The sequence below is a fragment of the Nelumbo lutea genome, chromosome 6 (genome assembly GCF_056320005.1).
Source record: "Nelumbo lutea isolate HS-2025 chromosome 6, American lotus-T2T, whole genome shotgun sequence".
Classification (NCBI taxonomy): Eukaryota; Viridiplantae; Streptophyta; class Magnoliopsida; order Proteales; family Nelumbonaceae; genus Nelumbo; species Nelumbo lutea.
In genome coordinates, this window is record NC_142689.1 from 10,317,956 (window position 1) to 10,342,924 (window position 24,969).

At 38.9% G+C, this 24,969-nt stretch overlaps 1 protein-coding gene across 2 annotated transcripts in view; it reads left to right on the forward strand.

Moving 5' to 3' along the window:
• LOC148847277 (AP-2 complex subunit alpha-1-like) overlaps positions 1-24,969 on the forward strand; it is a 50,002-nt gene that overhangs the window by 19,628 nt on the left and 5,405 nt on the right. For both annotated transcript variants that reach the window (XM_088948550.1, XM_088948551.1), the window contains 12 exons: positions 11,903-12,028; positions 12,481-12,543; positions 12,621-12,718; positions 12,814-13,021; positions 18,441-18,512; positions 18,645-18,737; positions 20,029-20,130; positions 20,252-20,349; positions 21,477-21,558; positions 21,638-21,726; positions 22,561-22,666; positions 22,771-22,836. In XM_088948550.1, coding sequence (XP_088804676.1) covers positions 11,903-12,028; positions 12,481-12,543; positions 12,621-12,718; positions 12,814-13,021; positions 18,441-18,512; positions 18,645-18,737; positions 20,029-20,130; positions 20,252-20,349; positions 21,477-21,558; positions 21,638-21,726; positions 22,561-22,666; positions 22,771-22,836 — 1,203 coding nt within the window. The remainder of the gene's footprint in view (positions 1-11,902; positions 12,029-12,480; positions 12,544-12,620; positions 12,719-12,813; positions 13,022-18,440; positions 18,513-18,644; positions 18,738-20,028; positions 20,131-20,251; positions 20,350-21,476; positions 21,559-21,637; positions 21,727-22,560; positions 22,667-22,770; positions 22,837-24,969) is intronic.

Sequence of the window (24,969 nt, forward strand, 5' to 3'; positions counted from 1 at the left end):
GAGATTGATAGACACTTTATAAAGGAGAAGCTTGAAGAAGGATTAATTTGCACTCCGTTTGTGCCAACCACGCAACAAGTTGCAGATGTCTTGACTAAGGGCTTGTTGAGGCAGCCATTTGAGCTTCAAGTTAGCAAGTTGGTAATGATAGATATTTTTGCACCAACTTGAGGGGGAGTGTCGGGAAAGTAAGAAAGATAGTATTTGATTGATTAAGAGATTTGAATAAATTTAGGAAGGATTAGATTTGAATAATTTTAGGAAAGTCATATCCTAGGATTAAGGGAAAGATTTAGTCAATCCCTGATTGCGAGAGATTCTAGGGGTCTGCCTTTCCTATCTTTTCTTATTCAAGTTGTATGCTCAACATGTTTTTATTATGAATGAAGAAAATTCTCTTTTCTCTTTCCCTCTATATTTCGCATTTCACCACAATCAGGTCTTCGTTTCATATGATTTTGAGGATAAAGGGTAAATTTCTTCCATACTATCTGGGTGGAAGAAAGTTAATAACCCAAGAATTATATTATTAGAGAAGAGCATGATGTCCAGAGCCAATGGCCCTGTATTACCAGTGCTTGATCAAGCATTTGATAGAAGTTACATAGTATTAAATCTTTGGGTAAATTACAGATAGGTATCCTGTACTTTGGGGGTAGTGATAGATAGGTACCCTGAACTTTCAATTGCAACACTTGAGTACCCTGAACTCTCCAAAATAGAACACTTGGGTCCCTCTGTTAGTATTCTCTCAGTTAAATGTTATATAATGTCAAAAATACCTTTCTCGTGTATTTTTTAGATCATTCTACGGAGTAAAACATCACCAAAGAATGACGTTGTTGGAAATTTTGAATCTGTTATTTGCTGTCTATGTGAGAATGTCATTGTGGGGAGATGTTCAGTTATCTTAGAATGATCTCGGAAATACACGAGAAGGGTATTTTTGGCATTATATAATGTTTAACTGACGGAATACTAACGGATGGACCCAAGTGTCTATTTTTGAGAGTTCAGGGTACTCAAGTGTTGGAATTGAAAGTTCAGGGTACCTATCTGTCGTTACCCCCAAAATACAGGGTACCTATCTTTAATTTACCTAAATCTTTCATGTGAGGAAACATAAACCATCAGGAGAGCCATAACTGAAATACCAGTTTCTGTGCTTGATCACTCAATTGATTACTATTAGGTGATGGTGTCAACAAACAGCACTGCATCAAATACTTGATGGCCACTAGTAGTTTATTTTAGGGTAAATTACATATAGGTGCCCTGTACTTGGGGGTAGTGACTGACAGGTACCCTGAACTTTCAATTGCAACAATTGAGTACCTTTAGCTCTAAAAAATATTCACTTGGGTCCATCTGTTAGTATTCTGTCAGTTAAACATTACACAATGTAAAAAATACCCTTCTTGTGTATTATTGAGATCATTATACAGAGTAAAATCATCACCGGAGAATGCCATCATCGGAAAATTTGAATATGTAATTTACTGTCCATGTGAGAACGTCATCATGGGGAGACATTTGGTTACCTGAGAATGATCTCAGATATCTATGGGAAGGGAATTTTTGGTATTATGTAATGTTTAACTGACGGAATACTAACGGATGGACCTAAGCGCCTATTTTTGAAAGTTCAGGATAGTCAAGTGTTGCAATTGAAAGTTCAGGGTACCTATCTGTAATTTACCCTTTATTTTATTGGTTGAAGTAGGTAGGTTGTTCCTAGCCTTTTTTACTTGGATGTAGGCTGTGTGTGTGTGTGTGTGTGTGTGTGTAGAGCAAATAGTTGAGTGAGAATTTAGTTTCCATAGATAATGGTCCTATACAAAAGAAGGATCAGTTTTGTGCAAATGTCTTTTTGGATGGGTAATTTGGTACATGCTGGAGGATTCTTGTGTTGCATTTCTTTGGCAGATGACATAGTTTTGGTTGACAAGTTTGTATTATTTATTTATTTTTGTATCATTCTAAACACTAAATATTTCTGTACTATGTGACCAAAGAGACAAAAATGATGTACAAGATGGACACCAGCAAGGAGCCTATCTCATAACCTGTACATCTGTTGCTTTTAAACAGTAAATATTCCTTTTATTCTTTTTTCCTTGCTTAGGTTGCAATACTCTGTATGAATCGAGTACATCTTTTGCTTTTAATATAATTTTTCTTTACTATGGTAAAAGCTTTGCACATAATCAGGTTTTACCCTTGAAATGGGGTCTCAGTATACTACATGCATTCCCATCTTGGTTTTTCAGCTGAAGTTTTTTTTTTTTTTTTGGATTGGATGCATGTTAAATTTGAAGACAGAAATAAGGCGGGAATCTAATCTCCCTAGCATTTTTATTTTAAACTTTTCTCTTTTCTGCATCTTTTCTGTTTTTTATTAAAAAAATTTCTAGTTACATCTGATGGTGGGAAGGAACTTTTAATTGCCCCACCCCATTTCTTTCACTGCAGCTGATGATATTAGCTTAATAGAAGCACTAGGGAGATTGACCTTCTTGCTAAGAGTAATTTGGGTGTGTTAAAAGAACAGTAAAGGGATTGGCAGATACCCTAGCAAAACAGGGAGTTGATAGGCCTATTCTATTTTGGGCAAGACTATAGCTGGTTGTAGCAAAACAGAGAGATGATGATCCTTGTAATCTGGGACAAATTGTATATTGCTATACTGTGGACAGCAGTGTAGCTAAGCACTTGTTATCTGTTTTTAAATTAACAAATAAAATCTTTTTGCTGATAAAAAAACAGAGAGGCAGTATTTGTGGAGAAGATTTTTTTTTTTTTTTTTTGAGAAAAGGTATCGTAATCTTTATTGATAGGAAATACTAGTACAAAGGCCCCCCCAACTAAGCACTTTAGATGGGGAAACAACCCAAACATAGCAAAATTGCAGATGCCATAGGCTCCTAGAATTTAGCCTAGCCCCCAACTGAGCAGCCTGAATTCCCTTCGAAGCTGAGACCCATGAAGTCAGCTTTCCAAAAGAAATAGATATCAGGTCTTCCGGATCCTTATAGATATTCTGAAATAGTCTTTTGTTCCATTCTGCCCAAATGGTACTGATGACCGCAGCTGGAATGGACATCCGCACAGCTGAAGCAAGCTTTGACAATCCCTGTAATCCCCAGCTCCACAACATTTCCTTCACCAAAGCCGGCACTGACCAGGCAAGACCCACTGAACCAAGAAAATGATTCCAAATTCTAGCAGATATTGAGCAGTGCAGAAACAGATGACTGTTATCTTCCACTCCTTGACCACATAGCACACAATTCTGATTATGAATATGAACTCCTCTCTTACAAAGGTGGGCTTTAGTTAAACACCTGTCTAGAACTGCAGCCCACACTAGAGCATTGATTTTTGAGGAAGAGGTTGGATTCCAGATTCTGGAAGTAGGCATGTCTTCTGAAGCACTCATTGTCAGGTGAGTGGCAAATGAGTTAACTGAGAAGAGGCCATCTGTACTCCAAATCCAGGACCAGCTGTCTTCTTTGAGCAGATTTAGGGGTTGAAGGGAGAGCAGATCAAGTAGATCAGCCAGGGCAGGAATTTCCCAATCCTGAAAGTTTCTTCTGAAAGAAGGGCACCAGGCTACTGAGTTCCCCACCACCCCAAAACATTCAGCAATCATTGCATCTTGATGATCTGCTAACTGAAATAGATGTGGGAATAACTCTGAAAGAGGAGTGTTCCACACCAGGGATCTTTCCAGAAGGACAGCCTGTCACCCTTCCCAAGGTTGGGGCTTAAACCTCTGAAAATATGGTGTGGCAAGTCTTGGGTGGGAGTCGGAGGAGGTGAGGTCATCTTATGGGGTTTGTGTGTGAAGGGAATTATGAGTTTTCGTTTAGCATTCTTAAATTATGTGATTTTTCAGGTTGGGGATGGTGCAAGGATAACATTTTGGGAGGATGACTGTATAGAGATTGGGAGGCTATGTAATATTTGCCTCAGGTTGTATAGGTTGAGTGAGAAGAATACTTCAATTTCCCAAAGTTTTGAAGTTAATCAAGGTGCTGTTGTTTGGTGTCCTATTTTTAGAAGATTACCGTTAGATAGGGAGGTGGATGAATGCTTAAGGCAGTTGTCTAAGTTACATGCTGTTGTCATGCAGGTTGACAGAACTGATTCAAGATGGTGGAAAGAGTGCAGGAATGGCATTTTTATGGTAAAATTCTTTTATAGTCTTGGCAAGAAACCAGGTGGGAAGAACCCAAACTGAAGGTGTGTGGGGAAATCTGGTTTAGGATTGAGTACTTTGCTTGGCTTGTTGCGCTGGACAGTATTCTTACCCAACCATGGTGATTTGAAAAGCAGAGGAATTCAATTGGTTAGCAGAGAAGATACTTTTGTGGAAGTGCAGAGGAAGATGTGCTTCATTTTCTTGTTGGCTGTGGCTTCTCAACTTGCTAGAGCGTCTTCTGTACTGTTTGCTGCTCTTGCAATTAACCTGAATGAGTAGTTTGATATTTCAGTGAAAACCTTTATCTCTGTTAGCGTAGGGGTATTTCTGTCTTTATACCTTGATTGATGTTGCTGATCTGTAATGTTGTGTTGAAATATGTGCTCTTAACTTAAGTAAGGGCACATAGGTCTTTTCAGTTATGTTTTAATATTAATATAAATTCTTACTGGCCGAATGGGAGAGGACAGGTTGACTCTTTCAGTTTGGACCAGAATTCTCTCTTCTCTCTTTCTCTCTTTCTCTCTTTCTCTTTCAACATAACTGAACTCAGTCAGGCCAAACTCTAAGGCAGACCTGAATTCTATCATGGTATCAAAGCAGGTTAAATCTGCCTAGATTTCTGCTTGCCTAGGGTTCATTCTCTGTGCACCCTATCTAGGGTTTTCCTTTTTTTTCTGTGTTCGATTGGAGATAAGGGAAATGGCTGAAAAGGAGTGATCGCCCTCTTCCCTTGGGGGTCTCTATTCGGTTGCTGTGATTTCTGAGATTGCCCTCTCCTAGTAGAGGAGGAATAGAGGGCCAAACAGTGTGTGGCTGTTGTGTGTGAAGCGGCTGTTGTGTGTGGACTGCTCTCCTGCTCGCATGTGTGTTACTTCAGCGATAAGGTAAGAGATTTCAGTTCTGGTTTATGGATTTAATAGGAGGTGTGTTTCAGATCATTTGCTAGTGTTTCGGCCAGTCAGTGCTAGGGTTTATGCTAGTTTCTTTGCGCATGTTGAAGGAAGAGATATGATCATATAGTGGTGAGATTTCAGGTAGTTGTAGGAGCAGGGTTTGTGGTGTAAAGAGCACACACATTCCAACAACAATTAGTGCTGCAATCAGTGTGACAGGTGTGACCTAGTGGTGTGTAGTGTGCAGATCTTAGTGATAATAGAATTCAGCAAATGTGCAGTATTGGTGATAACATAATGGGAGACAGTAATGATTATAAACCTAGTGTGATGGTGCCTACAGACTACTTGAATGTTCAGATGACCTCCATTAAGTTAAATGAAGAGAATTATGTGCCTTGGACTAAATCCGTTGAAGTCTTTCTAAAGACAAAGAAGAAGGTAAAACATATCAGAGAGGAGAAACCTTCCTCTGACTCTCACGAGTATGAAGATTGGGAGCAAGAGGACGCTCAGATCATCACATGGTTGTGGAACAGTATGGAACCCAGGATTAGTGTGAACTTCATGTTCCTTGATACTGCCAAAGACGTGTGGGACCATGCGAAAAAATTGTATTCGGGGCAGGACAATACAACCAGAGTTTATCAGCTTTATCAATAGTACTTTAATCTGCAACAGGGCAATCAGAGTCTTGAGGAGTACTATGCCAACATGAGGAACATACGTAATGAGTTGAATGTCTATCATCCTCTCACTTCTGATGTCAAGATTCAGCAACAACAGAGAGAGCAACTTGATGTGACTAGATTTTTTGTGGGACTAATGTCTGAATATGAACCAGTACGGGGTCAGATATTAGGGGGATCAGCTCTTCCGTCCCTCGAAGAGGTATTTGCTCGACTTCGGAGGATTTCTATCGGATCTACTGAGAACTCTAATATGGCCGAAGTGGCAATGGTGGGTCTACTTATAATTGTGGTGGTGGTTGTACTGGGAGCAGGAGATTCAGGGGAGCCCGTGGTAGAGGACGTAGCTCAGGCCCGAGGAAGTGCACTCATTGTGGTATGGATGGACATAGCATCAACTGTTGTTATGATTTACATGGTCCTCCCTCAACCTGGGCCAATCATGCCGCGACCGGTGACTTAAGTTCCAGCTTTAAACAAGAGAATCATTCATCTGACTAGTTGCCTCCTACATCCACATATGGTCCCATGAAGGAGATGGTGAGTGTTCCCCGTGATGAATATGAGAGGTTTATCCAATCACAATAGAACACGACAACTTTTGCTCACTCAGGTATGGCTTGTTTGGCATCTACACCCAATTCCTGGATCATTGACTCTGGAGCCTCCGATCACATGACTGGAACTCCAGGTGTGTTTTCCTCCTTGTCTCATTGCTCAACATCACAATCTGTCACCCTTGCTAATGGTTCCACATCCTCAATTTGTGGTGTTGGTAATGTTGACCTAGATCCTGTATACCTCTCATCAGTTTTGTATGTTCCTAAATTGCCTTTTAACCTTATGTCTGTTAGTAAGCTGACCAAATCACTTAGCTGCTCCATTACCTTTTATCCTTCTATGTGTGTCTTTCAGGATCTCAAGACGGGGATGAAGATTGGTGGACGGCATGAAGCAGGTGGACTGTATTATCTTGGCGGTGGTGGTGGTAGAACTTCAACAGCTCTCCAATCATCTCTTTCTCCTCTCTAGTGGCATTGCCGATTTGGTCATCCGTCGCTCAAAGTCTTGAAGTCCTTGGTTCCGTCCTTGAGTCAGCTTTCTGTTTTGGATTGTGAGTCGTGTCAGTTTGGGAAACACCATCGTGTTCCATTTAGTTCTAGGGTTGATAACCGTGTGTCGAGTCCTTTTTCTTTAGTTCATTCAGATGTTTGAGGTCCTTATAAAGTAATGTCATATAATGGATACAAATATTTTGTCATTTTTGTGGATGAGTTTTCAAGGATGACGTGGCTCTATTTAATGAAAGAAAGAAGTGAATTGTTTACCATTTTCCAAAAATTTTATGCTGAAATTCGTAACCAATTTGGTACCCATATCAAAGTTTTTCGTTCTGATAATGGTCGCGAATATTTATCCTCATCATTTTAGGAATACCTGGACCAACACGACATTATACATCAGACCTCGTGTACCTACACCCCACAACAAAACGGGGTGGCTGAGAGAAAGAATCGCCATCTCCTTGAAACAACAAGATCCCTAATGCATCACATGCATGTTCCCAAACCTTTTTGGAGTGATGCAATGCTTACCTCTTGTTTTCTGATTAATCGGATGCCCACGTTCATCCTTGATGGTCAGTCTCCGTTTCAGGTCTTGTTTCCCTCTTTGTCTCCATTCCCTCTTACGCAAGAGTTTTTGGGTGTGTCTGTTTTGTCCATCATCTGGGTCCTGGGAACAACAAGTTTGATGCCCGTTCTCTCAAGTGCATCTTCCTTGGCTATTCTTGGACCCAGAAAGGGTATAGGTGTTACCATCCTGGTTCTCGACGGTCCTTTGTGTGTGCTGGTGTTAGTTTCTTTGAGTCTACTCCGTTCTTTTTGGGGTCTCGTGATGCTTCTTCCTTCTCATCACCTCCTCCCCTTCCACTTCCCGTTGTCGATCCTCAGTTTGTTCCAGTTATGACCAAATCCTTGCCTCCGGTGCCACCACCTGTTGAACGCCCACCTATTCGTCATGTGTATACACATCGCCCACGTGCACCGGCTACTCCTCCTCCTCCAGCTATATCTCTGTCGACGGATCCGGCACCAGAACCCCACTTGGCATTTGAGATTGATCTACCCATTGCTTTGCGGAAAGGTAAACGTACTTGCACCCTTCATCCCATTTCTAATTATGTTTCTCTTACTCACCTTTCCGCTTCCCATCGCCAGTTTGTTATCATCAGTTATTGTTCCTAAAGATGTCCAGGAAGCCCTTGCCTCTCCAGGGTGGTGCCGTGCCATGGAAGAAGAACTCTCAGCCCTTCATCATAATCATACTTGGGACCTCGCTGCTCTTCCTCCTGGGAAGCAAGCTGTTGGTTGTAAGTGGGTTTATACGGTTAAGTACTTGCCTGATGGTAGTGTTGAACGCCTGAAAGCGTGATTAGTTGCAAAAGGGTATTCTCAAACCTATGGCATTGACTACACAGAGACCTTCTCACCGGTTGCTAAGATCGGGTCAGTTCGTGTTGTGATCTCTCTTGCAGCCATGTATGAGTGGCCACTATATCAACTTGATATCAAGAATGCCTTTTTGCATGGTGACTTACTCGAGGAGGTCTACATGGAGCAACCTCCAGGGTTTGTTGCTCAGGGGGAGGATGGTAAGGTGTGCCGACTAAGGAAGGCTATATATGGGCTTAAATAGTCTCCTCGAGCATAGTTTGGTAGGTTCAGTGAGGTGGTAAAGAAGTTTGGCATGAAACAGTGCAAGGTTGAGCATTCTGTATTTAGTCATGACTCTTCGGGAGGAAAAATACACAGGTGGTGTATGTAGATGATATTGTTATTACTGGGAATGATAACATTGGTATTGATAGGCTGAAGACTTATTTGCAGGATCACTTTCAGACAAAGGATCTGGGTAAACTAAAATACTTCTTGGGGATAGAGGTAGCGAGATCCAAGTATGGGATTAATCTGTGCCAGAGGAAGTATGTGCTTGATTTGCTAGATGAAACAGGCTTGTTGGGTGCCAAACTAGCTGAAACACCCATGGACACAAATACCAAGCTAAGCAGTGATATGGGTGAAGTGTTTGAAGGCCCTGGCAGATATCGACGACTTGTGGGCAAACTGAACTACCTAACCATTACTAGACCAGACATCTCATTTGCAGTTAGTGTGGTAAGCCAGTTCATGCAAAAACCTCTGACTCCTCACTAGAATGTGGTTCTTAGAATTGTGAAGTATCTAAAAGGGGCCCCGGGTCGCGGTCTAATATACAAGAGTGGGGGAAAAATTGAAATAGAAGGGTATTCTGATGCTGATTGGGCCGGTTCTATGTCTGATAGGCGGTCTACTATAGGTTATTGCACGTTTCTCGGAGGTAACCTGGTGACATGGAAAAGTAAGAAGCAGACGGTTGTGGCAAGAAGCAGTGCAGAGGCAGAATATAGGGCTATGGCGCATACCGCTTGTGAGTTAGTGTGGCTAAGGAACTTTCTACAGGAAGTAGGGTACAACATTAACACTCCAATGAAGCTCCACTGTGATAATCAGGCTGCAGTTCATATCTCCTCGAATCCTGTGTTTCATGAAAGAACCGAGCATATTGAGGTTGACTGTCACTTTGTGAGGGAGAAGGTGCTGAATGGAGAGCTAGACACTACACATGTTAATACAGGAAATCAATGGGCTGACTTATTTACAAAAGGTTTGAGTCGGGGAAGAGTGGACTACATATGTAACAAGCTGGGAGTATATGATATATATACTCACCAGCTTGAGGGGGAGTGTTAGCGTAGGGGTATTTATGTCTTTATACCTTGATTGATGTTGCTGATCTGTAATGTTGTGTTGAAATATGTGCTCTTAACTTAAGTAAGGGCACATAGGTCTTTTCAGTTATGTTTTAATATTAATATAAATTCTTACTGGCCGAATGGGAGAGGACATGTTGACTCTTTCAGTTTGAACCAGAATTGTCTTTGAATATGCCACCAGTCCCCAAAGCCCTGGGGTTATGCTGGCAGCATCTATCAAAGTTCATTTTGATCTTGCCCATACCAGGAATTACCCAATCTACGGATATCTGCCCTCTTGTAGGAAGCCAAACCAGCCATCTATCAAAATCTCAGGATAGAATCCACTTCCCCCTTTGATTTTATCTCTAGTCACCAGCTAATTGCAACTCTTACCATGTTGAGGTTGATGATGATTTTAACTTTATGCATCTTGTTCTCAAATATTTTAGCATTCCTTTCATAATGAATACTCCACAAAACTGGTGCTTTTGCAACACAACATGAGTTTACCTTCCTAAGGCAACAGGAGAAAAGGGGTAGATGCATGTGGAAGACAGTACATGGTACTGTCGTTTGGTCTATTTGGGAAGAGAGAAATCAGAGGATCTTCAATTGAAAAAGTAAGTCCTTAGACGAGATGATTGAAGCCATCAAAATATAAGAGTGGACCAATTGGGTCAAAGCCTTGGAATTGTTCAAAGGTATTCCCACGGATGACTTCTTAAGAAATTGGACAGAAGTGGCATTCTCAGAACCACAAAGAGAAACTATAAGAGTGGAATGGGGCAAATAAACTGAAACTAAACTTCGATGGGAGTTCATTTGGAAACCCGGGAAGAGCAGGAGTAGGGGGAGTCTTTCAAGACCATCATGGAGTAGTGCTGGCCTTGTTCTGAGGACCAATTGGGTTTGCGGACTTGATTCAAGCTGAGTCAAAGGCTCTATCTATGGCAAGGACTGAAGCTTGCTGAACAGTGAGGGGCAAGAGAGCTGGAAATTGACAGATTGATCAACTTGCCAAGAGATTGATCAACTTGCAAAGAGATTTAACTCTACTTTCAATTGGGTTAAAAGGGAAGCTAATGGGTTAGCAGATATGTTAGGCAACCAGGGAGCTAATAGATGAGCTAATTTAAATTCCGATTTAAATTAATAAATGAGTTCCTTTATTGATAAAAAAAAGGCAAGAGGATCAAGTGAGATGAGAACAAGTCCATGATATCCAATGGAGGATTCCAAGTAGCACCAATGAGGGGGAAGTGGTTCCTTACCTCTCAAAGTGAAAATCAAGTAGATGAATAGGTATTTACATCTCCACTCTTCAAGCATGGGATGAAGACATAAGAGGAGGGTCACCAGCTTTGTTGTGTTATTTTTGGTGCTTGACATTTGTTCTTTTAACAGTATTAATCTCTTCTTATTTCTATTTTAAGGTATACAAATCTTGTATTCTTTATGCATCTTTAATAGAGGTTTCGTTGCTAGTTAAACCCTCTATGCAAGACTTGATTTTAGAAGTCTTGGGGGAGTTTGGTGACTTGGTTTGAAATTCACTGCACGATTCAATAAAGGATCTGAGAAAATTTTAATTGGAGGAAGTCTCACTCCCATCTAGAAGACATCAATCCAAGATTGCCAACACTACTTGGGAAGGTTTCCAGGTCCTTTGTTTTGTCTCTGAGCCTGTGTTTTAAACTTACTAGGTCAGCTTCTATCAGTACCTATTTTTTCCCTAAACAATTTTTTTGATGATTTTTTTTGCATGACTAACAAATTGACAGAATTTTTATGTAAAAGAAAGGAATGGGGCATTGTTTCCAGAATGCTGGGATTATGGGGTCAGAAATCAACATTTTTTTTTATGATGAATCTATTGTTTGTGTGAATATTTCCCTTCATTTCAATAGTTATCTTTAATCTGGTTATTGAAAAGATTAGTATTTTCATTTTATGTCTGGGATTTAATGTTAGTGGTTACTGGGTAAGCACTTATGGGATTTTGAATTCATTCATCTCTTATTTTGGGCATCTGATTTTGTTTGGGCTTGGATGCTTGACAGTTGCTTCTTTTTTTGTAATTTATTTTAATATTTTATATATTAAAAGTACTTGAACTGAAATATGGTATCCCTTCTATAGTGAAAATTATACTAAATCTGTGATATGATATTCTTCTATATTGAAAACTATGATTTTACCAAATGCAGCACTTGTGGAAGACGTGCATACCCATCATGCTCTAATTTCTGTGTTGGGAAACAATGGCATGTGACTGCTATTACCATCTAACTAGTTTCTTTACTACATCTCAATGCAGGTTGGATACATAGTTACATCGTGCTTGCTAAATGAGAACCATGACTTTCTAAGATTGGTGATAAATACTGTGCGCAATGATATTATTGGGCGTAATGAAACTTTCCAGTGTTTGGCCTTGACGATGGTATGCCATCCGGATAAATGCTTTAATTTTAAATTCCAATTTGTTATGCTATTTTAAACCAAATCCTATTCCTAATAGAGTTTTTGAATTTGTAATTAGATTCATACATAGTTACCTAGAGTACAATGTTTTTTCGTCTGCATATGGGTTTTCAATAAAATTTATATTCACTATTCAATACTTTCCTATTGCATTCATGCTTAAGCAGCCTAAGTTGCATTTCCTGTATTTTAGACACTTCTGTAAGCTGGTAGGCTACTTCAAAAATAGTTGAGTATATTTAGTTTGGTGGTCTGGTTCATGATAAGAAGTGGAAGGTTGGTCTGGAACATGGTTCCACCAGTGGTATTTTGCTGCATATGGCAAGAGATAAATGTTAGGACTTGGAATCTGGTTGCTGGTTATTGCCGAAGTACATTTTCAAAGCCTTTGTTATCCTTTACTATTTACAGGTTGGCAATATTGGTGGGAGAGAGTTCGCAGAGTCATTGGCACCTGATGTCCAAAAATTACTTGTAAGAGAAAAAAAAAGCTTTTTCTTTCTTAGCATTAAGCAGAACATAGATGACATGAATTGCATTTTCTGCATCAGATTTCCAGTAGCTGTAGACCACTTGTGAGAAAGAAGGCTGCTTTATGTCTATTACGCTTGTATAGGAAAAGTCCTGATGTTGTCAATGTGGATGGCTGGTAAGTTTAGATTACACTTTCTATTTTACTCATTTCCTAGATTCAGTTCTAGGTGTTCTTCTGGTTAACCTTGGTTTTTCCCTATACTTTTTCAGGTCTGATCGCATGTCACAACTTCTAGATGAACGTGATTTGGGTGTTCTGACATCTGTTACGAGCCTCCTTGTTGCATTAGTATCAACTAACCATGATGCATATTGGAGTTGTCTTCCAAAATGTGTAAGGATTTTGGAGAGGCTTGCTAGGAACCAAGATGTTCCACAAGATTACACCTACTATGGCATCCCATCTCCCTGGCTACAGGTTTGTGCTTTTTTTGTTTCCCATTTTCTCTCTCTCATGAGCTACTGGCAACTCTATCAGGGAGAAAGGAGACGAGTGTGAAATACTGATGAAAGCACTAGGTTCCTTTCTTTTCCAAGGTGTTCATTGCCACATTACTTCGCAAAAACATGGTAGATTGAGGATGTAATGTCAATGACAAGTTCTGATCTCACTATACCGAGCTTGAAAATTTCAAATGTCCTTTCCTCTTTACAAATCTCGTCTTTGTGCTCCTGCATGTGTGCTCATCAAATGTTCTGAATCTTTAGGAGAAGCATAAAGACAAATAGGTTTTGTTTTTGGCTTATAGATATCTCATCTACCTTGTTTAGTCAGACTGCCAGACTCAAAGTGGTGTGAATAGGGGTTTGCAAGAGGATTTTTTTTTGTTTTTGATTTTTTTTAAATTGTTTCAGCGTTACATATAGGATTTACATCATTATCCACAAGAACTAGAAAATATGATATCAATTCAGTTTTGACAAAAATGAGAGAAATTGAAGCTACCGAACTTCACCAAAATGAATTACTGAAGGTAGTTCAAGTGTTCAACTGCTCCATTTTTCTGAATACAGTCAATTAGGGACACACCTTGTATCCAAAGATATGGCTTTTCCCTCCTGCCTGTTGACTTGTAGAGATGGCAAAGGGAGCCAAGTTCCAGACAGTGTGTTGTGTCCCTTCTTGTTGAACCCCTTAGCAGTCCCTTGAGGTAACTTATTTTAGCTTGCTATATATATATATATATATATATATATATATATATAGATCAATAATAGAACGTTTTATTAATGATAATATTAAGCAGGGTACAACAGTTAGTTTTGGGGAGAGGTAAATTCTCTTAACCCTCCCCAAGAAATAAAAAACAGGTTACAACACTGCCCAGAACATTTATTCCCTTCCCACTCCTTGCTTAGCAAGAGCATCCACGAATGAGTTGGCACTATCTCAACCTCTACTCCCTCAACAATAATCTTATGCAGATTCAATTCTTTCACCTTAACCTTCCAATGCTGCTGCCATGATTTCAGCTCTAAGAGAATCCCCTACTACAATAGGTCAGGAATACAACACAATAACTTCCCCTTCCTCATCTTTGAATGTTCCTCCAATTCCTAAAGGTCTTGGATTACCATTATTGCTCCCATCAAAGTTTAGTTTAATAAATCTAGGAGCCTGTGTAGACCAGATGGGGCTGGAATTCACTTGGACTGGAGCTGAATTAGCTACTTCCTTCCAGTTTCCCATCAATACATTTGTAGATATATCTTGAAACAGCTCTGAAGATTTTACCTACTGCACCACTCTGATGGTTACAACTTCAATTATTGCCTCTTTATTTCTTTCCTTTTCAGTAAAAATCCATGAGTTCCTTTCTTCCCAGATTGTCCAACAAATGGTAACCCATGCACATCTCCACATTACTCTGCCCCTTTTCTTTGACCACCTAGCAATGGAAGAAGCAAACCAACCTTGTATATTTGGCGATGGAGTCCACTTGCAACCAAACAAAGAACAGAACCAATCCCAAATAACAGAAGCAAAAGTGCAGGAGATTAATAAGTGATAACCATTGGCCTTGCAAAGTATGCATCAACTAAGGGATAAGCACCAAGTAGGTCTTTTCCTTTGAAGCAAAACACAGTTATTGCACATTAGGCTTCCCAACAAAAAGCTCCAACCCTAGGAGGAATTGGTTTACCTCATATCTCAAGAGAAGGAAAAGTTTGGCCATTACTAGCAGAGGATTGGACCAATGTTTTGAAGAAAGAGGCACAAGAGAACTCACTAGCCAAACTCAAAGTCCAAATCCTTCTATCTTCATTTGAAGGATCCAAAGCCACCTCACCCAGTATCTGAAGCATAGCCAAGACATTCTCAGCTTTAGAGTCCCTAAGACCACTCTTGAGGCCCAAATCCCTATCAAATCCGTACCCTAATTCTGAAGGGGCCAAGAAAGTATTCACAGGCTCCTTTTTGAGTCATGAGAGAGTACAAGGAAGGGAATTGATCTTTCAAAGGCACATCCCCCACCCATATATGTTCCCAGAATTTTACACCTAAACTAGAGCAAAGGTCATACTTGATAAAAGGCATGGAGGAAGGAAGAAAGGCATGAATGGATTTCCATGGAGAAGCTATTTGTGGTTCTTGCCAATATTCCCACGCCCCAACCATTAGTTGCTTGCTCACTAATGCTCAAAATTACCTTGGCCCACAACTTGTCCTTATCCTCTACTAGTTTCCACAACCATTTCTCGAATAATGCCTGATTTCTCTTTTGAATGTTTCCAAAGCCTAATCCATCATTAGTCATGTGTTTAGTGACCATCTCCCAATTAACTCTATGATCTCTTTTCATTCCCTTGGTTCCCACAAGAAATCTCTCATCAATTTCTCCAATATTCTACCCACTTTCTCTGGGATCCCAAAAATAGATAAAAAGTAGACAGACAAGTTTGCCAATATAAATTTTATCAATGTGATCCTCCCAGACATGTACAAATAATTTTTCTTCCAAGAAGCTAACATGTTAGTAAACCTCTAGGTCCCAAAAATTCTTATTTCTTGGATTATCCCCTAAAGGCATCCCCAAATAATTCAAAGCCCATAGAGAAACCACACATCCCATAACTTCAGCCCTCTCTGTCGTCTCCCTCTCATCCATATTTATCCTCATAACACAACTTTTATCAAAATTCACTTTCAAGTTAGACATCTTCTCAAATAACTACACCGCCAACTTCAAATTCTTGACCCACATAGAACAAAATAGTGTCATAGACAGACTGTGAGTAAGAGATATCCTATCCTTACAAACCCACCAACCCCCTCACTAGACTTCTGGAATCTGCCCTCTCTATTAGTTTGCCCAACACTTTAGCAATTAGAGTGAGGGGGGGGGGGGGCTTGCCTAATCCCCCTAACTACCAAGAAGTGATTTACCGCTGTTCTATTTTCTAGAATTGAGCAATGGCAAGTTTCAATACACCCCTGTATCCATTTACACCATCCCTCCCCAAAACCAAGTCTCCATCACTTGTATTAGGAAAGACCAATTCACCATATCTTATGCCTTTTCCAAATCCAACTTATACACTAACCCCCTTGTTTCTAGTTCTCTTTAAATCCTCCACACTCTCATTTCCGACCAGGATCTGATCAACTATTTTTCTATTCATCACAAAGGCATCTTGATTATGAGACACTCGGTGCGACAATCATCAACTATTTGTCTATTCATCACAACTCTAATTCTTCGAGATAGCACATTGGCAATGATTTTTACACTATTCACCAAACTAATATGCCTGAACTTCTTTGGATGACTTGCATCAGATTTCTTAGGGATCAATGCAACAAAAGTAGAATTCAGCCCTGGATTGGTCATCCCTCTCTCAAAAAACTCATTAAAAACCTTTTGAATGTCCAGCTTAAGAAAGTCCCAACAATCCTGATAGAAGGCCATTGTAAATCCATATGGACCCAATGCCTTTTAGATCTATCCATATGGACCCAACAATCCTGAGTGTCACACCGTCAATCTCCAATTTATGAATGAAATTCCATTCGGCTTAGGTTTCGTTGTACCAACCATAGCTAACTGGTCAATCCTAGGCTGTCTCAGCATTACAATCCTCCTACTCTCCTCTCCAGAGACAAAGGCATAGGCCTGAGAGAGTGACACACCCTCCATAGAAAAAATATGATGCCTAGCAATGTCAAGTTCAGGGTTCAGCCCTGTCAAGAGCTCAAAAACCCTATTCCTCTCTACCAGTTTGCGATAAGTTGCTGCATCATTTACACTTTCCCATACCACAGTTTCTAAGTGATCTATTTCCTGCCATAGGGTTTCCAGCATGGAGAAATACACCGCAAAAGGTTTTTCTCCCTGTTTCATACTTATCACCTGATTTCTAACAATACCTGGGCGCCCAAGATCAGATCAAAAACAAAGAGTCCAACTTTTCTGGGACTCTTCCCCGTATTCTAGTTCTTCCTGATTTTGATGCCGAACAGTAGATCACTTTCCTGATGAGTAGATCCCACAAAAACTCCAAGAGCTGGGCAATTTATAGCAGATTGATCAACCCTTTACTACTTCATGCAGCCGGCTGATCTAGGGCTCCATGAGAATGCTTCAAGAAACCCTAGCCGGTGCTCTGATACCAACTAGAAATCTGCTGAATTAAAAAAATATAAAAGAAAAATAGTTTCTTGAAGAGAGAAGGGGAAGAAGAGATGGAAAGAAAAGAGAGCAATGATCTGGCCGCCCCCTTCACTTATTATTTATACTAAAATAATAGAATAGTACAAAGACAACTATGCCCTTATAGGGCAGCAAAACATAAAACAGCATAAGTAACACTCAAAAACATAATAAAATTTGGACTCACATAACTATTGTGGTCCCCACCTCCTATCTAACAACTAACATGAAACATCTACTCAGAAAAACATCATAAAACTAATTAATTTTCAACACATCCAAATCCCCAATTTGACTAATAATCTCATGTTTCCTCTCTTCAATCCTTCCAAATTGTTGAATGTTCTAGTCTTTGACTTGGCTTTTAATTCCTTTAATTTCCAATGGAATTTCATACCCTCCCAATTTACCCTTGGATTACTATCATTCCACCAATTCTTCACCTTATCAACAAATCCAGGGTGAGACAACCACATATTCTCAAATCTAAAAGGGGCTGGACCTCTATTACTCAACTCTTCTTTATCCATAGTAATAGGCCAATGATTAGACCCTAGGCAAAGCCTTGGAAATTACATCTCCCCAATGTTTCTCTCATTTGGTAGTGAACAAAAATCTGTCAAGTTTAGAACATATAGGACTTGCCTGAAGGTTAGACCAGGTATAGTTATTATTGCAAGAGAAACACTTCTTTTAACTCAAAATTATTGATAAAGTCATTGAATTTCCTCATGCTTGTGTTGACACATTGTCTCACCTTATAGTCTCTTCTATGAATCTGATTACATTATAGTCTCCACCTATACACCATGATCTGTCCCAAAGTCCACTAATGTCCCCCAATTCCTCCCACATCTCCCGTCTTTTTAATGAAATTCTTACTTTACCTCTTCTCAAAAGGAAAAAAAAATGCATCTATCCTCTGTCTAGACTTAATGGGAACAGTAAGGTTTCTAATATAAAGGAAGAGTGAACCTTAGTGGTGAATTCACAATGGAATAATTGGTGTGACACTTGATTCTTTCCTCTTGAACTTGTTAACTGAGTGTTCCTAGTTAGCGATTGCCCTTATATTTACACATTGGTTAGTCGATCCATCCAAACAGATCATTTGGAGGTGATATCCTTGTGTACTTGTTTACTTCTTGATGTTCTAAATAAGTTGTAAAAAATTGGCTGTTGCAGGTTAAGACAATGAGGGCTCTTCAGTATTTTCCTACCATTGAAGATCCAAATACTAGAAGATCATTGTTTGAGGTATCTCTTTTCTCATATGATAATGATGAAATGCACTACTGACTGGAAGAACATTTTGAACTTATTTATTTTGCTGATAAAAAACTTATTCTTTTTGAAGATTCTGATTATCTACTTCATTGGTGACTGCAGGTTTTACAACGTATTCTAATGGGAACTGATGTTGTGAAAAATGTCAACAAGAACAATGCATCACATGCTGTTCTTTTTGAGGCCCTTGCACTGGTTAGTTTGGCGCTTGGATTCCTTCTCCTGCGTTGTGTATGGAAGTTGCAGCCAGATTTGTAGTAAATTGATTTTTAAGGATCAAGGGGGAACACAAATCTAAAAGAAATGAAAGAATATTTAAATTGATGACCACCATCCAGAAGGATTATTTCAGAAATGCAGGTTTTCAATCAAACATGTCTCTGGAGATGCTGAAAATTGGTGACTGGATTTCCAAGTCCAAATGAGCTCTGTTGTAAAAAGTAAATGGGGCTTCCTTACAATATATTTGGTCTTTTAAGGAACAATCTTTTTTTGGAAGTGGAGTTGGCAAGAAAGTGAATATATATTTTTTGAGAATAATCAAAGTGGAACTTCATTAAAATAAAATAAAAGAATATAATGCCAGGTAGGGTGATGAGATAACGCCCCAATCCACCAAAAATTACAAAATAGAAGAGATACAAAACTTTCAGATAAAACCCTCTGTATATAACATGAAGCCATTTCAAGAGTATCCTAATGCTAGAACCCAAGGATGATCTGGGCATACTGGAAAGATTTGTTGAAGTCATAATTCAGCCCATGATCATGTTTCCAATATTAGCACATATTGTCTCAATACTCCTTTTTCTCTTGAACAGTCTTCTATTTATTTCTCTATTCCCAAACAAGTATATTAAAAAATATATATATACTCCTTATTATAGCCTATAAATACAGAGAATACATGTTGTTAAGTGAAAGCTTTGTTTTGTGGTTTCGGGGGTTTTAGCTACTTTGATGTATGATGTGGCATATCCAGATTGTACATCCTATGACAACCCTCTGAATGTTTTAAGTGTATAGTGTCCTTGTCTACATCAGCTTATATCCCACATTTCCCCCACTCTTTTCCTTGAGTAGTAGCCCTTAAATTATCTCAAAATTTTGAATAGAAAAGTTGAGTCATTTTGCCATGTAGCAGAGAGGTTTGTTCTAGCTTTAGCTAGTCACATTAAATGTCATGTCGGAACATGTGACCCCATTTTGTGATGCCATCTCGTCTCCTATGTGTCAAAATTGTGTAGAAGCAAGAATCACCGCAACAGATACACATACACAAACATCTATGGACACTATATTTTCATCTTCCTATTGGACTGGATTTGAAAAGGCTTTTGAGGTTGATGGTACACCGATTAGATAATTATCTTGTATCCCACCTGTTTTCTTGTAATATAATACACTAAAATGCCTGGGATGTAAATATTGATCTTTGTAGTTTCCCTTATTCTTATGGTTGTGTGTTCTAAATGTCCTATTATAGGTCATGCATCTTGATGCTGAAAAGGAGATGATGTCTCAATGTGTTGCATTGCTTGGGAAATTTATTGCTGTTCGTGAACCAAATATTCGATATCTTGGTCTTGTAAGTGTTCTTTTGACTGCCAGATAAGTGGAAACTGGAAACTGCATGGCAAGCATACATTGTTGAATTATGTATTTCAGATACAGTTCTTGTTGTTTAATGCCCTGTTGCTCTGGTGCAGGAGAACATGACTAGGATGTTGATGGTAACAGATGTGCAGGACATTATTAAGAGACATCAAGCTCAGATCATCACCTCATTGAAGGATCCTGATATCAGGTTAAGCTCAGTTGCCTTGTGTTCTAATTTGTCACTCATAAATTTCAAATAATTTTATCCCTCCCTTAATTGCATTCTGGCTTCTCTTCATGCTTATAGTGTACTTCATCTATGATATCCCATGAGATATTAGACGCTTGGGTGCTGTGATTTTCTGTTCCTATTGGGATGTGCTTTTGGCACTTGTTTTTGATAAAGCGGTTATGCCCCTAACTAAGTAGTGAAAAGAACTTTTATGTTGAAGAGTACTTAATTATTGTTTTTCACTGGGAATGCTCCATTAATTAAAAAAATATCACGCACTCAAATCCACCCTTCTGTTTCTATGTTTCTGTTTATTTTATTTTTCTGCAATAGAATTTCCCATTGAGGGAGCCTTGTGCACTGGGCTGCCCTTTTTAATTTCCCATTGAGGCCTTTAGAATGGGAGAGAGGGCGTGTACCAGGAAGTCTTAATCTTTTGCACCTTTTAAGTTATCAATTAAATATTTACTCTATGCATGCAGCAAATGAGAAACAAGCAAAGCAAAGGAATATTTGCTAAGATAAGCTTATGCAGGAAGGCATATGGTAAATGTGATGCCTGAATGTGACTTCACCTAATCACAAAATGTTCATCTTGTGATATATACCAAGGGTTTAATTGAGGCACATCTAATTTTTGATAAAGGGGGACATATCCCTAATTGCTAGTCTAACTTTGATGTTGTAAAAGACAAGAGCCCCCATGTATTTAACTTTATCCTTACAAGATTCCTTGTGTCTTTTCACTGGGGATGTTCTCTGTTTATCAAAATGTGATGTGCCCAAATGAGCACCCTATGTTCCACAGATGTAACAGGGGTAGAAATGAAAAGAAACACATTAATCTGGGAAATAAGCAACTATTCCCTGGCGAATTGGCTTTACTAATTAAAATGTCATTAGGTATACTGGTCTATCAATGGTTTGTCAAATATCTATCGGTAGCTGCTCATGATGGTTAATATTGCAAATTGTGATTTGGCCCTTGTTCGTGAGCTGTATAATTACATCATCTTCTACGGACTGCATGGTTTATGTTTCCAACTATATAACAATTCATATGAAAATATCCTTAATGGAGTCACTACCACTTCTTTTTGCAGCATTCGGAGACGTGCTCTTGATTTGCTATATGGTATGTGTGATGTTACAAATGCAAAGGACATAGTTGAAGAGTTGTTACAGGTAACTAAAAAAAAAAAAAGAAAAAGAACACTCTGAGTAATGAAATGGACATGCTACTGATATCTTTACATTTTTTCAGTATCTGAGCACAGCAGATTTCGCAATGCGTGAGGAATTGGCATTGAAAGCTGCTATTCTTGCTGAGAAATTTGCCCCTGATCTATCATGGTGAGCATAAATTCTCTTGGCGAGTGATGATTTATTTTGTTCTGGGGAATCAGAAAGTAGACATGATTCTCAATCATGCATGCTGCTTGTATCTTTATGCACTCTTCTATTGCTTTGTGTCTAAATAATTGTTGGAATCAATATTCATGCCATCATTTCCCTTTAGATTCATTTATACATTGAGAAGACACAATAAATAAATACTCTTATATGCTCATATGCCATTCCTATGTCCATTCTTAAGGTCAAGCTCCAGAATTCCTTTGGGTTCATCTAGGGGTTTTTTATGCTCTTTTGTGTTCCCTTCTTCCATCTTTCTCTTCATACATTGGCCATGATTACTGGATAATCCATGAATCCTAAGATGCCAATGATGAGTCTTTTGATATCTTCTGATCTGATAATGTTACTTAGATCAATCTGAGCTTCAAAATGTTGTTCAGTAGCTTAGGGTTGTTTACTGGAGTAATTGGAAAGAGATGAACAGAATTGGATCTTTGTCTGAGATACCTTGCTTGTATATTTGTGTTGATGCTAGTTACATGGACCTGGGTTTGGCCTTAAAGGATTTTTCTTAGTGAAAAAGATGGAGCATTGCATGTGGTTGGCTTTTTGTTTTGAGTATTGAAGGTGGGTCTACTGTAAGGGGCTTTTTGTTGGGTTGATTGCTTGTTTTGTGTATGTATCTTTGCTTCATGGCATCTTGTTTTAGTTAGCTGTGATGCATTCACATATTGATCTTCCTGTTATTAATCATGTTCATAATTTCATAGGTATAGACCTGAATCTACCCTGAATTGCTGATGAATACTTCATCCTTCTTTTGTTGCATAGGTATGTGGATGTGATTCTTCAGCTGATTGACAAGGCAGGAGATTTTGTAAGTGATGACATATGGTATCGTGTTGTTCAGTTCGTTACAAACAACGAGGATCTTCAGGTGTTTCTGATCTTCTATCATATGCTGCATTTGATCTTTTTGAAATCCGTTTTGAAAAATATCATACATTAACACGCTTGCTGACCCTTATTGTGTTATTTCAGCCTTATGCAGCTGCAAAGGCAAGAGATTATCTTGACAAGCCTGCTGTACACGAGACAATGGTTAAGGTGTGATTTTGCCTATAATTTACATCAAACTTTTCCTTTGTTGAAAAGTATGTGTGCTATAATTGTCTTGGCACTGGTGTTCATATTGGATAGTATGGATTATAGGACTTGTGATATAGAACCAAAATCAAGCTGACTGTACTGCAACTGACAGAGAGATCCCAAACCTAGACTGTCTTGGATAGGCCATATGCATGGTGGACATGAAGTTGTCAGTTTGTTGCAGGCTGCAGAGAAACTACTTTTATCTGCAACATCCTTCCCCCTCTCAGAAGTTACATATACACAAAAGTAAATCCGAGCTGCTATTGTAATTAATTTTGATTTATTCTGGTAGGAAGTACAAAAGGAGAAGGCTCAAATTTAATAGCTTAAGGATTCAAGCCTTCCGAATACTGATTTGGAGATGGAGCCTACGGATATGGATGAGTGGGAAGCTGCAATTGTTAAGGTTGATGGTCCCATCCAGAAATAGAAATAGAAAGGGATAGGGAAAAGAAAGAAGGGGCTTGTACAAGGAAGTGGGGTCCAAGCATTTGAGGGGTCTGTCAAAAGCACAAGAGGTAGGTGTACTGGTAAGTGATAACTGAGGCAAAAGACAGGGTTTCTAATGCCTCTTGGAGTTATTGGGTTTAATCAGGAGTGTTGGGGCTGAATAGCTGTAAGCTCTTATTTATTCTGGTTCTTGGGTGCATGTTTTATTTTTGGGGTTTGTTCTAAAGTTGTATATCCATTTGTTTGTTTTTGCTGGGGCTGCGATGCCTCTTGCAGTATTCTAACAAATAAGAAAATAATAAAAGGAAACTACTGTTTTAACTCACAAACCGATTAACTGAATAATTTCGTTTAATAATGTTTGTTCTATTATTATGATCTCAAAAGTTAAGAATATAAAAGAATATAGTAGCGTCATGTACGAAATAGCTAAATGATTAAGTGAGGCGTTGTGTTGACAACTATGTTATGTATAACCGAAAATTTTTATCAAGGGAAATAAGAATGAAAATGTCACCTTTAATGTTAAACTTGAAGTAATATTGGGTTTAAAGGACTGCAAATGGGTTGGCTGATATATTAGCAAACAGGGGGTCTATAGGCAGCAGTTGTTCTGGGCATTATTGTAACTCTTTCGATTTTCCACTGTAATTACTTGTTTCACATTTTAATACAATTAATAAGGTTTTCTTGCTGATCAAAAAAAAAAAAAAAAAACAATGGGTTTTCTCTCCACCAAAGAAGCAAGGTAAGATTCTCTTAGGGTGCATGAGCCTGCTACTTTATGGAGCATCTGGGAAGAAAGAAATGCCCATCTGTTCAGCAATAAGGGGAGGTTTGTTGAGGAATTCATTGATGATATCTCTATCAAATTTACTCATTGGGTGAAGGCATTGGATATATTCTAGCCTTTTACAACAGAAAATATCATTAGGAATTGGAAACAGATGGCTGATTGGTCTTCCTCTAGATCAGTCCATAGCTAGATGGGTTCTTCTAGAACAGGCTATATTATAAAGCTACATTTTGTATGGCTGTAACCTAGGAATTCCAAGTATGGTGGGCATTTTGGGACCTATAGCTATATGGATTGGAGACTCAATTAAGGCAGAAACTTGAACAATCATTCATGGTACAGGAAGGACAAAATCCATGAGCTTCCGACATCTGTTTATTGAAGGAGATTCAAGGGTTAATTGGATATGGCTAAGTGGAACCTACATGATCTCATTGAAATACAAATATGCTATTTTGAGAAATCAAAAAGATGATGGGGGAATTGAGAGTAGCAATGAGTGGATAAAACAAGGGGACATGTGGGACAGTATATTTTTAGGGCCAAGTAATGTAAATGTTTCTGTCCTAGTAATTGTTTTTGTTTTCTTGGGTAGTGTTAGCCGAGGCTAACCACCTTTTTTTGAGGTCTAAGATAACCTTTGTACTTTTGATAGTTACCCATAAAAAAAAGCAAGGAGAAGCTCGGTTCAGAAATGGGAAATAAGGTTTTGGAGTGGATCTTGCTATTATCTGAATTTGTGGGTTTACTAAAGAAGTTTTTATGTGGGTTTTGGATAGTTATAGAACAAGACAGGTGCTGAATTGTAATTTTGTCTTTTCCTTTGGACGATCTGTCATCGG